This window comes from Branchiostoma belcheri, unplaced genomic scaffold (genome assembly GCF_001625305.1).
Source record: "Branchiostoma belcheri isolate BF01 breed outbred unplaced genomic scaffold, Haploidv18h27 scaffold78, whole genome shotgun sequence".
NCBI classification, from domain to species: Eukaryota; Metazoa; Chordata; class Leptocardii; order Amphioxiformes; family Branchiostomatidae; genus Branchiostoma; species Branchiostoma belcheri.
The window spans coordinates 732,391-747,216 of NW_017804442.1; the positions used below are offsets into that span (position 1 = coordinate 732,391).

At 40.7% G+C, this 14,826-nt stretch overlaps 2 protein-coding genes across 2 annotated transcripts; one reads left to right on the top strand and one right to left on the bottom strand.

The window, feature by feature from the left end:
- Positions 1–2,171: 2,171 nt before the first annotated feature.
- Positions 2,172–4,476, bottom strand: LOC109485779. Its single transcript, XM_019789465.1, has 4 exons — positions 4,374–4,476; positions 3,636–3,757; positions 3,005–3,196; positions 2,172–2,383 (listed from the first exon to the last, which is right to left on the bottom strand). The coding sequence occupies exons 1-4, from the start codon at positions 4,392–4,394 to the stop codon at positions 2,257–2,259; spliced, it is 462 nt and encodes a 153-aa protein (XP_019645024.1). The 5' UTR covers positions 4,395–4,476; the 3' UTR covers positions 2,172–2,256.
- Positions 4,477–5,405: 929 nt separating this feature from the next.
- Positions 5,406–13,763, top strand: LOC109485705 (UAP56-interacting factor-like). Its single transcript, XM_019789371.1, has 8 exons — positions 5,406–5,541; positions 8,749–8,838; positions 9,307–9,488; positions 10,056–10,217; positions 10,850–10,989; positions 11,390–11,473; positions 11,806–11,860; positions 12,175–13,763. The coding sequence occupies exons 1-8, from the start codon at positions 5,502–5,504 to the stop codon at positions 12,328–12,330; spliced, it is 909 nt and encodes a 302-aa protein (XP_019644930.1). The 5' UTR covers positions 5,406–5,501; the 3' UTR covers positions 12,331–13,763.
- Positions 13,764–14,826: the final 1,063 nt, after the last annotated feature.

Genomic DNA, 14,826 nt, shown 5'->3' on the forward strand with positions numbered 1-14,826 from the left:
TGCTGGAAAAGCAAAACGGCAGCAATCTGTGGGAACAGTAAGAAAACAATTGGTTCAGTCCAAGCGGTGCTTGTACTAGTAACGGTCACTGGGCGACCACATCAAGTGGAAATGGCCAAAGATTGTTTCCAGGCCAGTAGCGCAACATCAATGTATTTTCTTCAACCGGGGCCATGCTGATTACGAGCGTAGTTTATTTAAAAAGAACACAAACTTTCAAATGAAACGACGGACGTGTAAAAATGTCTGCTTTGGTGAATGTGCTGTTAAAAAAACTCGGGCAAACTATATTGTGTGTTTTGACAGAAGGAATACAAATATATGGGTATACGTAATGTGTATGGCAGGCAATGAACTCGTGTATGATATGTAAATCTGCTTAACTTGTGATACTTGTTGTAACTTGACAGATTGTAAATGAAACAAACGAGGCACCGAAGCTCTATCTCTGTAAAAACGATGGGTTAAACGTCGACTAAAGAATGATCCAGCCATAGTGTTATACAGATGTGTTAATGGGTTTATAGTCATATAAGGTAAAGTGTGTGGCAAAATGCTGCTTTCAGGTTTGGAACGTTTTTCTCATTCCAAACTTCTCATCCATCTGTAAAAAAAGGTTCACCCGTTCTCTTCAACAGTTGTAATTACCTGCATTGTATTCAGAGTATCTGAAAAAGTCGTCGTGGTACTAAGATCTGTAGAGGTATAAATTTTGTGAAATCATTCCTAAAAATGGAGAGGGGCCAAGTGCTTCAATGGTTCACCCGTTCTCTTCAATAGTTGTAATTACCTGAGTGTATTGTATTCAGAGTATCTGAAAAAAGGATCTGAGAAAAAGTCGTGGTATTAAAATCTGTAGAGGTAATTTTGTGAAATTATTCCTGAAATTGGGGAGGGCGAAATGTTTCAAGGAATCATTCTTACTTGAACTTTTATAGTGTTCCTTGTACAATGGATCTATGGAAGGTCTTCCAAGAATATATTTCCACTATCAAGGTATGACATTTGTTTGTTGTCACTTAGTCACTGCTATCTTTTTAAACGCAGTATGAAACCGTGTGGTGAGACGTGACATAATTCAAACCTACCCCTCTCCCAACCTTCTAAATGGAATCGCCCTTGGCAGAATTCTGTCCTATGTATTTAGACTCTTGTTATCAGTACCAAAAATGGCTCTGCATCGCTTGAGGGTAGATAACACTAAAAATATCCACTGAAGCAAGAAGTCGTGTCTCAATGGGTTGACTACGCCACTCCGGTATCCGAAGACACACATTCGTTTAAGATAAGTGTGCGAAACATGTTTACTTTCTGGGTACACCATTTATCAAAAGAAAACTAGAGTCGACAGTTCTTCGGATGTCTCAAGTTTATTCTGACGATCATCCAATCCAGAAACACTCACAGTTTCCTATTCAACACGTTTTTCATTATCACTACTCATTGCTCATTGCTTCTCTCATCTGCCCCCTTTTTCTATGATCTTCAATTCCCCATCTCAGGCTAATGACTGATAACGTTTAGCTTAAAAGCTCGTCTGTGTTGGTAGAAGTCGTTATGAAACAAGTTTGAACTATAATTTCCAGACAACCTGGTCGGCCTGATCACTGACAACAACCTCCATTCTTTCAAAACAAGAGTACACCGGCATCTTCTTTCCACCACCAGGACTTCTGCATCACGGTAGCGAGAACTTTGCAACTTTGCTGTAAACCAATGGTTAGCCAGGAGTGTTACAATGCAGGCTATTGTTTACATCAGCACATGATAGAAAAAAGTGAAGTTTGCTTAAAGAGGCCATCTACATAATGGCATTGCAACCATCCCCCAAAAGAGACGGGGGGCGCCACAAACTTTCTGCAACTTATGATCAACTCCTCACCGAGTCACGTGTACTATCTACATAACGTGACGTCACAGAAGCAGCGGATTGCTCGTTCCTTTAACCTCTACCAGGCTTCGGGAGGCGGCTGGAAAGAGTAGAAATCGGCCAAATAGAGAGACAGCATGCCAAGGGAGTGTGGTCAGCTGGTTTGCCGCTCCCGAAGGCAAACTGTTCTCTCCAGCCGACCAAACTCCCTTGACATGCTGTCTCTCTATTTGGCCGATTTCTATTCTTTCCAGCCGCCTCTCGAAGCCTGGTAGAGGCTCCATTCCTTGACAAGACTGGAGTTGTACAGTCGAAATTTGGGTAAGCCTATTTCTTGTGTTGGAAATTACAGTTCCAGCTTGTTTCATACTGATGACGGTCTTTGCTCACGAACTCCATGAAAACTTCCTCGCCATCCTCATCCTACTCTGGATCCCCATGACGTAAGGGTCGTGGGCCACGTCATCCATACCCCGGATGCTAGTTCGGGTCGACCTCACCAGATTGTTGGACCTTTCGGAAAATAACATCGAGGATTACATATCTACATACAGATACAATAAACAGCATTTTCATTAAATATTGACTCTGACTTCCCAAAGACAAGATATGTACTTTCCTTTGTAGCCAAATTGGAATCAGCATGCTGTTTGGCGTTGTGAGTTGTCCTATTGTGTGTGTATTGTAATCATGAATGTATAATATTTTTGACGGAATCCTGGAAGAGAAGATTAGATAAATTCTAATATAAGGATGTTCAGAATTATGGCTAAGAATTTCAAAGGCCGTAACGTAAAGAACGCATATCAGATTATGCTTTGTATTTTAAACTGTTACATGTGCATGGGAGCCTCCTTATACATGTAACTTAACAAAACATCACAAACCTCTCCAGTTTCTTCTCGAATGAGCTCTTGGGCCTCCAGGTCTCCTCGGTTTGCGTGGGCAGGGCTCCACGCATGGCGTTACTCCAAACTTTTACTTTAAACTAAATGGGAGCCTCCTTATAAAATATCATGCTCCCCGCATGGCGTTACGGTGCAGGGCTGCCTGGCGCTCAGTGTGTGTTACGCTGAAGGGTGGTTATACTGGCTATACAGATACAGATACAGAAATAACAAAAACATCACAGACCTCTCCAGTTTCTTCTCGAATGAGCTCTTGGGCCTCCAGGTCTCCTCGGTTTGCGCAGGCAGAGCGCCTCGCATGGCGTTACGGTGGCGGGCCGCCTGACGCTCCGGGTGGAGCTCCTCCCTCCGTCCGTACGCCGCGCTCGGAGTCAGGTAGTCACTGTCGAACTGGTTCTGCAGCCGCTCGATCCGCTTTCTGCTCACCGATTTAAATTGAGAACTTTATTGGCACTACAAAAGTACAGCGACGTTCGTAAGGTCTTAAACTACATGTAGACTTTAAGGAGAAACAGGGTGTACAGAAAATGCAAAGTGATACGAAATGGGTAAAATCGGTAAAAAACATATTAGATATCGCTCCATTTCGCTCAAATGTTGAACTGACCCTTCAGTCTCTTGCTCGATGCGTCTTTAGTAGCACGCTTGCAATACTTCAAGCAATCATTCAGTAATACTAGTATCATAGCACAATCGTACGCGTATTGTGCAATACATGTATTGTATTTTATGAACACTTCACAGAGGTCTAAAATCTTCCGGATTTCTTGCTTTTATTTGTGACTGAGATCCATGATCATGAAATGGTTCTTTGCCCCAAATATATACAAACAAACGAAGAAGCAAACGTATATTACGCCCTGTCCTTGGAGTTGATGACCCTGCTCCGAGCGAAGCCGAGTCCGAGTGACGTCAGAGCTACCCGTTCCTGAAGAAGGTCCGGGTCCACATGGGTGTACATGAACGAGTCATCCCAACCCTGGGAACGAGTGAGATGGTTAGTTGTGATTAAAAGATATAAAAAAGTTATATTCTTAATCTATTAAAATAACAATGTAACAAAATATTCAACACGTCGGTACCGACAAGAATACAAAGCAGTGACAATCAAAGATACACGCGGTTCAACATGCTTAATTTAATGACATCATAACAATAATTTAAATGACGAGATAAATAATGATTTGTAATTAAGAAGAGATATCATAATGGTAGTGAGTGTTCTAGAAAGGAACCGGAATTTGTACAAGGTAAAAAAAAATCTCTGTGTACAAATAAGAGCCATGCAAGTTAGGGATGGGGGAGGGGGCCAGTATCATCTTCACTATAGCCATTATAGGGCCCCCTAAGTAAGTAGTAAGTACACCCTAAATAAGCAATAGCCTACAGGTCCTTATTTCATCCGGTACAGTTCGCTGTTCTGGATGAAATAAGGAACAGGGTTTTATAATTCTTTAAACATCAATAATTAATCACACTAGCTTTAAATCACATTGACTTTTGAAAGAAGATTCAGGAATTCGATGACGCATGTCTCTACTCAAGTGTTACACACTTATAAATTTCAAGCAAAACAACAGAGAATTTTTACTTGCCGTCGACTTCCTTCTCTCCATAGTAAGAAGATGACTGAATTTCTCTTTTCGGCTTCTTCAAGTTGTTCACCGCTCTCTATCGTGACTACAGCTTTGTTGGTATGCTAGCTTTAGACTTTTGTACAGCCGGACAGAGCGATGGTTTCCTTCGACACAAAATGGCGTCTCAGACTTAAGGGGCCTCTGCTGCTGAAGCTATTTAAGGTTCTGGGATTGGATCGTTCTCATTCTCATGTCCTCAAGAGACATCGTGATACTTACTGCGATGGAGGGAGAGTGCATTGGGTCTTACTGGCGGGGACACTCTTTATGTTTTACTTTCGCAGAAGGAAAACATATTATTTTTTATCTGTTTTTTCCTTCCTCTTCTTCTCCATACAACTTGATAGGGTAAATGACCTGAACAAGACGTCTCTCACCATGGTAACTGGTGTTGGGTTACATGATGTTGCAATTTTATAGCAGAGGGATTTAGACTCCTGTCTGACCATACATATGAATGTGTTCGAGTAAGAATCGATAGAGCAGACCTTATGCGAAGAATATATGTATTTGCATTATTACCTTCGCCAGAGGGTTTTGTTTTTGGTAACGTTTGTGTCTGTGTATGTATGTATGCATGCATGTATGTATGTATGTGTAACGTTACATGTGGTTTAGCACGATAACTCAAGAAGCTATTCATGGATTGTCACGAAACTAGGTAGGTGGATAGGTCTTGACTAGATTTTTGGGATCCCTAGCGGTTTGTTATGGCACTGCAGCAGAATTTCCGGATTGGATGTTTAGTGATAGCTTAGAGAAAATTCAAAAGCATTTTCCACAGATTTTCCACGCAGGAAATTTCTACTTTGTACTCTGAAAAGTGTAGACTTTCTTTTTAAGTTGATATGATATTCGACCAGGTAATCATAGAACAGGTGAAACTGCCAACGAGAACAGGTGCATCTCGTCCCCAGGGTCAGGTGACTCGCGCCGCTGCCATTGGTCAGCCGTGTTCACGTGACGGACGCCATCTTTGTTTTTATTTTCGGTGGGGGAAGCCGAAAAGCCAAAGTGTTTCGTGGACGCGTCTAGAGCTAGCTCTCTTTCATTTTCTCGCTCTACAAGCAAGGTAGACTGCTAAACATGGGCGATAATGCTGTGGACAAAGTTGACATGTCACTAGGTAAGGCTTGCTTTGAATAGCTGTAGCAGAAACGTCAAGAACTGGGAGAGAATTAGAGCGCACTAGATAGCGAAACAAAAAGCACCAGGATTTTGATAATTTTGTAAAAGAAAGCCGTCGTTATTTCTTATTTTGCAGAAAATTGATGTTTAGTTGTGGAGTTAGCTTGGTACTGAAATGTTTGTAAGGTCACTAGTAGGTTTTTCCGTATGTTACTGTATCCTCACTTTGGCTTCGAATGATTTTTTGACATGTGTATTTGTGGGAGGGGGGCATTTGATAAGATTTTGTAGAGCTCTACCTATAGCTCTACTATACTATGCAGACTGCTACTAGTCTAGTAGTGCACTATGTAAACTTGGCCATATAAGTATGTGACGATGGATATGAAACTATAACGCCTGTGCTATTTATTATCTTAAGAAAAGACGTGTAAAGCTAACTTTGAGCAGTTAGGGTTAGTGTTTCCATGTTGGGTTATACATGTAGTACTGGTGAGGTGCCAGGCCATAGGAGCTCGGCCATAGCTGTGATTTGAAAATTATGTGAGCAACTTGACACCGAATATCAGCGTACAACACCAGATACCCAGAAATACGTGACCCAGTATCAGCCCCACATGATATCCTTGTCCGTCTGAACCCTCTGGTATTCCAAGTTCAGGGGTTTCATCAAAGCTGGGTCCATCTTGATTTGGTAGTTGTCTGTGTGTGGTTTACGTGTAAGTTAGAACTTAGAGCAGTGTGGTCTGTGAACCTCAGTTAGATAAGCCTGGTCAAGACTACCAAGTTCAAATCATTATAATCATTCAGTGGATGTCAGACAAGTCATAATGTTGTTAACTCGGAGTGAAACAAAAATGCAAGTCCTAGGATGAGTCCAAGCTCTAAGTCTAACCCTCATCATCATCATAGCTTGTGAAGTTGTGTAACCCTAAAAATTGTTAATGGTGTTGGTCCTTAGTACTCCTTACCCTGGCTCTAAGTCTAACCCACTAACTGTAACCATAACAATTGTCTATTTTGTTGGTCCTAATCCTTAGCCTGAGTGTCAGCCTTGATGAAAGCTAACAAGGTTGACACCCAGGCTACCCAAACCTAGCTCTAACTTACGAAACTCTAAGTTTAACCTTGTCAGTGGTGTTCGCCAGCTCTAACCCTAGTAACCACAAGGTGTCCTTTCCTAGTTAAGAATTGTCTGACGTGTCACAAACTAATGGAACAGGTACTGAAACTCTAGTAAATTACTTAAGTAGCTAGGATAATACTGATAGTAAGGCTAGTTTGTCAGCAGGGAGCAGGTTAAACAAATAAACTGAAACTTATTAAACCCACAGTGCAAAGTAGACTTGTGAACCCCTCCATGGCTGATTGACAGGTGCTGCCCTATGAACCAGGATGTGGTGTTCTATAGAACAGCTGAGAGGGGTCGGGTTACACAGGAATGGCAACAGCTGTTGATGATGAGGAGGGGCGCTACTTTGTACTTCACTATGAAAAGCAGGATGCTCTAATGCATATTGTAGTAAAGCCTCCGTAGCAGGCTTATACTAATATAGAACTGGGGGTTTAGTGGTCTTCGGCTGTTTTCTGATTAGCCTCCGTAGCAGGCTTATAGAACTGGGGATTTGGTGGTCTTCGGCTGTTTTCTGATTAGCCCAGTTTAAAAAAAAAACGGGGGTAATTCAACCAGGCCGGCTATGTTGTCTATATGCAATCAGAAAATAGCACATAAAAGCTCCCAAAGACCCTGAAGACCCTCAAAACACCCAGTTTTTGGCATGCTATGGAGGCTTTGTTGTAGTAGGGTGTCTGAGTTTACACGTCATAATAAAGAAAATACATGCAAAAGTATGGATTGAGTTCTGTTACATAAAGATTAAAGGTATGTGTAAGTCAATAGAAAGAGTGTTAGGTGTGTTACACAATGTTTGTGTAACCAACCACAAACCAATTTCAGAGACAATTGCTACTTTGTACTTCACTACGAAAACCCGGATGTTCTAGTAGTAGAGTGTCCGGATCGAGTGCAGTTGTGTAAGGGTATATGTACTAGTAAGGCCACACCAATTTAATTTCTTGGTTAACGGATTCGCCGCTTCATTTTTTTCTGATTTGCAAATAAAAATAAAAATCCAGAATCAACTGCAAAATGCTCATATTTTGCCCTGAACAGTTGAAAACAGACCTTTTCATCCTAGTTGTTACAGTTATTCCATCTTTCAATGCAATGGTATCATTAAAAGTTCAAAATTCATTGTTAAAATTTTTGAACCAGCCTGGTGTGTTGACTTCATGGCTCCTATCGTACCATTTTGGGCCATAATACGATGCCTAGGCCTGTTTTTATTTTTTTTCGCCCGCCCGCTCCATTATTTTTCTAGATAAATCCGTTAACCAAGAAATTAAATTGGTGTGGCCTAAGTCAATAGAAGAGTGTTAGAGGAGTTTGAAAAATTTTTGTGTAACCAACCACAAACCAATCAGATAGGAACAACTGGGGTACACTAACAGGACATGTTTGGCTTCTATAGCCAGTGGCTGGCAAGCAGTCTGTCTGGTAATGTATACTGTCACAAAAAACATTTTTACTACTAAAAATTAGTAAAATCAAAGAACCCACATATTATAGAAGAAGTGGGTATTAATTCGTCTTCCACTGCCTAAAAAGATGAAGTCAAACCCAGTAAAACTAGTACCATGCATGTTGTAGAATATAGTATAATGCTAGACGTAGATATAGTCTCATATACCATTGTATTTTCTTTCTTATGTTGTTTGTAATGTAACTGCAATTAGCCCTCGGGCATGTATTTGCAATAAACTTTCTTTCTTTCTTATTTATGAATGAAAAATGTGTTCAGAAAAAAAAAGAATACTGATGATTACTGATTTTTTCACTGTACTGTTATGTTCACTGTTTTCACTGTCACTTCTGTACAGTGAACTTATCATACTTTCTTTTTCTTGCACCTGTCGCCAACGTGAATATATAGTTCCGTGAACATGTCCATTTTTATCAGACTGGGAACTTTTGCTACCGTGAACCTAGAGTGAATTACAGTATTCAACTTAAACAACTAAGACCTAGAAATAAACTCATTATCATCAACATAAACACAGATATGTTTCCTGTGCAGTTGTTTTATATTGCAGTAGTTTAAAATTGCAGCATGTTCTTAAGTCTCTGCTATCTGTTGTTTTCCAGATGACATCATCAAACAGAATCGTAAGGAGAAAAGAGAGGCGGCGAGACAAGGTCGCAACAAAAAAGTCACAAAACTCATCGGCAAACCAGGTATGTATGCTTATGTTCCAAGAAGGAAATTTGTGCGAGGTAACATTGACTTTCAGCCTGCTAAAGTAGCTATTTGCCATCAGATTCGTATGGGTTAGACAGTAGAGACAAATCCACACATTTTTTCACCAGGGTGTCAGTTCATCTTTTTTCAGGAAAAAATCTGACAGACAATAAATTTAATTGATGTGGCCTCACGGTTATCAAAACCAACACATTTTTGTAGACTTTTCAAACCTTTTGCATCATTAGAAAAACAATGAATACAATAGAATGTCTTCCTTAGTAAATGTTTGTAATCCTGCAGTATTCGTAAATGATTGTTAATACATGTCAAACAATAAGTAATAAATCAATAAACATGTATTAAGTATACCAACTAGAATCAAAAAGATGGTCTCATACCAATATAAATTGTAACAGTTGGTCTCATACCAATTTAACACCATGATCTCTCTCTGTACCCAGGTGCTCGCGCTGCCCTAGCCCTGAAGGCTGTCCGAGGGCGGGGTCGGGGCGCCCGCGGGGCGGGGACGTCAGCCCGAGGGGCGGGGAGAGGAGCCAGGAGGGGTGGGGCAGCCGGACGTGGGGGGAGGGGCAGAGGGGGTGGGGCTGGGGTCGGCCGGCTCAACAGACAAGGGGGAGCACAGGTAAGCTGTGGTTGTGTCTGTTATAGATTCTATTTCCAGTAGATTTGATTTTGATGATAGCAACCACAACCACATCTTTCTTCACTGCTAGGTCTTACCAATTCAACTAGTTGGTTTTCAGATTCAAAAAGTATACTACTGGATAAATACAGGGATTATTTTTGGATGTTTTGAATTTTTGTGACACCTGCCACTTTTCTGAGGAGGCTGAAGAAGAATTCATGGATGACAGTCAAAACATCCAGAAGTTATCTCCAGTATGAATTTCCAACACAACAGTAACTCAAGCAACAGGATAGATTTTCAAATTCTATCCAGTACCTGTTACTTTGGTATCTTGATGCTTGGATATCTTACCTTCATGGACATAGAGATTAATTAGCATATGTAAAACAATTTCAAGATTACAGATTGTATATTTGGAGGTTAAAAGGCAGTGGAAGGAAAAGGATAGACTCCACCTTCTGATACTGTGTCCTAGACACAGTGGACTAACAACCCACTCCCCCTACATCCCTGCAAAGGGACTGGGCATTAACCCTAATCATTTTCCTCTGTAATCCACAGCAGCAGACTGGAGCGAACCGGCCGCAGAACCAGCGCAGCCAGCTGAACTCCCTGCGGAAACAGAAGCTGCAGCAGGCACGGCAGCGACTACAGCAGCAGCAGCAGAGGCAGCAGCAACAGAACAGACAGAACAAACAGTTCCAGAACAGGGGACTGCAGCAGGTGGGGGTTCTGTAGTATAAACAGTTACAGAACAGATAGAATAGCTACAGAACAGAAGCTGCAGCAGGCACGGCAGCGACTACAGCAGCAGCAACAGAGGCAGCAGCAACAGAACAGGCAGAACAAACAGTTCCAGAACAGGGGACTGCAGCAGGTGAGGGTTCTGTAGTATATAAACAGTTCTAGAACAGATAGAATAGTTACAGAACAAAAGCTGCAGCAGGTAAGCAGCAACAGAACAGGCAGAACAAACAGTTCCAGAACAGAAGACTGCAGCAGGTGGAGGTATAGTACACTGTTTTGTGTTATGTAGTGTAGACTATTCTACAACAGGTTTGTGTTCCCAGGGGTATTAACAGTTCCAGAACAGGTGTCACTGCTATAGATGCATTCCCAAACGTACAATATGGGAAAGCATCTATAGCAGCGACACCTGTGCTGCAATGCAATGTGAACCAGTCAGAATTGCCCTGAGGAAGGTGACAAACAGTTACCAAAATGTTGGCTGTGAATAAAACACTTGGTTGTGTCTCTTTTCTCAGTAACTTACCAACCTGATGAAACTATTCACAGTTTTGTGCTTTGTAAATGACACTAAAACAGGTTATGTTACCTTTCCCCTTTGCCCCCAGCCTCAGCAGCAGAGAGGTCGAGGACGGGGTCGGGGTGGAGGTCGCGGGCGGGGTCAGCTGAACAGGAGAGGGGCATTACAGGGTTACCAGGGTAACCGACAACAACAACAGCCACAACAACAACAGCAGAACAGAAGAAAGTAGGTGTTGTTTTAGAAGACTTTTTTTACCTGCCTTTGTTTCAGTAAACTATCAGTTACACCTTCATTAATTGTAAGATTTAGATTCCAAATTTTTTGTGTCTTTCAAACTCAGAATGATAAGTCTTACATACTTTAGGGGTGCCACAGTATACAGTGCAATTTTACAGAATAAAGTGCAATTTTACTTGTATGATAGATGCACTAGTAAAATTGCACTGTATACTAATACGATTGCACTGTATTCCGTAAAATTGCACTGTATACTAGTAAAATTACACTGTATTTTGTAAAATTGCACTGCATACTCTGGCACCCCTGTACTTTTCATTAACATTATAAGAACTTACTGGTCAGACGTTGAATCTGTATGTGAATGTGCTCCCCCTGTCTGTTACAGATGGAACAACACCCCACGAGGCCCCCCTCCCACCCACATCCTGACTGTGTCCGTCCCTAACCCACTGGCAAAGGGAGCAGCCGGGTAAGGAATCAACTATAATTTGCTTGATTAACATGTGCAAAAAGATGCCTGTATATACATTTGTACACTTACAGTTCAATAAAACCTTCTTTTTAAAGATTTGATTTTCACAGAGCATGTTTCATCCATCAGATACTCAAGAGTCAAGTAACATATTTTAGAGTAAGCATCAATCGTCAACCAGCAAGTCCCAATTAAAGGTCTTTTGTGCAATAAACGTTTCTCATTTTGTTTCCAGTCACATAGCTTGATAAATGTACATACATGTACCTGGCCAGAAATAGAAGATTACAACTGAGCTGACTTAATGTTCTTCTCGCTTACCATCTCAGGTCACAACAGAAGAACCAGGGATTCTCCAGAGGGTTTAACAATGCAGGGAACAAGGTCAGTCATTTCTCATTTCTTCATGTTGCCTAGATGTCAAGAAAGCTGCAAGATATGTGTCTACAAGAAAAAACAAAGACAAAAGACATTGCATTTGTATCAGCTGGCTATGATTGTTTCTATAGACTATACTTCACCCCAAGACTTTGTTTTCGGCTTGTTACAAGTGTTTGACTGTATGTAGCATTACGATACAACCTCAGTGCTGCTATTTCTGTCTATGGGACCTGAAAGCCCACAAAGTAGCATGCATATATATGGGTAAGGGGGTGAAGTCTGCCATCTCTGCCTTTTTGTCCTTTTGAATCCTCCAGGGTGGCTTCAAGACATTAAGTGACCGGTTCTCTGCGACGCAGCAGGCGACTCCCAGGGGTCAGCAGGTCAGAGGTCGCGGGGGCAGACGAGGTCGTGGAGGGGGCAGAGGTCGTGGCAGGGGCGGGGTCATGGGTCGAATGGTCACTCTACACTGATGACTGTCCCAGTGTCTGTGTTTTTTAGAGCTGATTTTTTTATGGTTGAATGAATGGCTTCTTTCTTCTCCCCAAGAAGGCTCATCCATTTGTGCTAAAAGACTTTGTATTGTAGGAAGTTGAACTTTTGATCCAACTTGTAGACAGTTGGGAATTCTTAACTTCTATCAAGTCTTCAGACCAGTAGCTCAGTAGAACTAAATCATTTTCACTGAGAAGACTGAAGTTACTGTTGAAAGTTCTATTCTGCTCTGCTTTACAAAAGTTCGACTTCCTACAGCATTGTAGGAAGTTGAACTTTTGATCCAATTTGTAGACAGTTGAGAATTCTTAACTTTTATCAAGTCTTCAGGCCTATAGTTCAGGAGGAGTAAATCATTTCCACTGAGAAGACTGAAGTGACAGTTGAAAGTTATGTTTGGCTTTGCTTTACAAAAGTTTGACTTCCGACAACATTGTTGTTTGTTTGGTTTGTGTAGATGGATTGCTGTAAGTTGTAACTGTAGATACTAAAAACTTGCTCTGCTAGTTTAAGTTTTTCATCAAATACCTTGACACCTGGGTTGCTTGTTTACCTCATCAAGACAAGTATGAGTTTGTCATCTGAAATCCTACAGCTACAATGTAGCTTCATCTTTCTCACCCAAATGACATCACTTCTCTAATCAGTTTACGTTGCTCTATGTGCACATGAGTTGATGATGTATGACCAGTGGTGAACAGGGAGTGATGATGTAACAACTGCAGGAAACAGTGACATCATTGCATAGAATGTACTTGTAGGTAAAATCAACCACATATGCACAATTCAAACTTATGATCATGCCCCTTTCCTCTGGGTCCCTTCTAAGCACAGTTTAGACTAGAAGTAGTACCATACCGTGTCTTCACTCACACAGACCAGCTCTGCCACTTTACATGTAAATTTGTACTTATATTTCCCATATATTTCATAATAACAGCCTGTATTATAGCCAAACTACAAGTGTAAAACAGTACTGAACAAGACAGAACAACTTTTATCTTTGTAACAGTGTATGAATGATGGAGAAAACATCTAGTAGTGCAACTTAGAACCTTTGTATGGTTGTTTGTGTGATTTGTATGAAGTTATGTCCAGTAGTAGTAAAAAGAATGTTGTCAAAACGTAGAGTACAAGTAGGAGTAAGAATACAGGCATTTGTGGACCAAGAATCACTGTCATTTTGCACTTTGTCGTAACATTTTAATGTTTTTTGTAAACATACATTTGACGAACAGAATTTTTTCACAAGATAGCTATGCCAATTTGAATTAGGTTACCCTTTCTAAAGACAACAAATTTCACAGGGATTGTAGCACAGTATGAAAGATAGCATAATCGGTTTTGAAGATTTGCCACTTTTTTATGGTGCTCATAGCATGTTCTTGTACAATGAAAAAGATTGGGGGGTTCGAACCTAAGAAAAGTATGAGGGATGAAAATAAAAACAAAATGTATTGAGCACATAGAACAAAAACCATGTAATAGTATTAGTAGACCCAACATTACAGTTGTACTTGTCTGTTTTAAACTCCAAAGTTCACTTCATGTGTTATTATTTGTGTCTTTGTGCTCGAATTCATGACCAAGTAACAAAGTTGGAGCCGAGTCGAACAAGTAACACCTTTTTGTACTAGATGACATACAAAAAACTGTCACAGTAAAAATAATACCATTACCAAAATGAAGTTTCGTATGGATTGATACAAAATTAGGACTATACTGTACATTGTTAGGCAATGGTTATCTTCACATTCTCTCAACTACATTTTTACAATTGTTTGTACTGTCTGTAGTACTCTGTACTTTTGCATCCATTTTGAAAGTAATTCATGTAACGTTACAGTGTGATATTGTTAACATCAACAAAATACAGATGAAATTGTCAAGACTACACAAAACCTTCATGTAGTTGTGCTTATTTTTGCTTCACTTTGTAGTGTCAAATATAAGACATAATGAAGAATGGGATGCTCTTTTTATCAATGAAAGTCTTGCAGTGAAATTGGCCCAGGAGGGGAAATGTTGCATTGCAGTTACGAAACGCTAGATGGCTCCACTTACCCACTTGACAGCGAATCTCGCAAGTAAACCAGGAAATTTTAAGCTCAAAACACAACTCAAGAGCACGTAATATAATAGTTGAATTCTAGATTGTAGAATGGGTAATGTTTTGTTTGAGAGGCTTCTAGTTTTGTTGTCCGTAAGTTAGGACACGAAACAACTTGATCAACAGTTCCGTTGTCAAGGTGAACACGCGCCCATCACGTGATAGCGGCGTGACCTCAAGAAATCGAACCTCAAGCGTGTCCTTTTTAGGAGAACGTCATCAAAAATTCACACAAGTTTGCCATAAACTTCCCGAATTGAATTGAAAAGGCAGCTGAATTCCGTATTTTCTTGTTTAACAAGAATTTCTGAGTCCAAGAATGTTGTTACCTCTGACCTTGCTGTTGAAGATTCAACAATCCGGT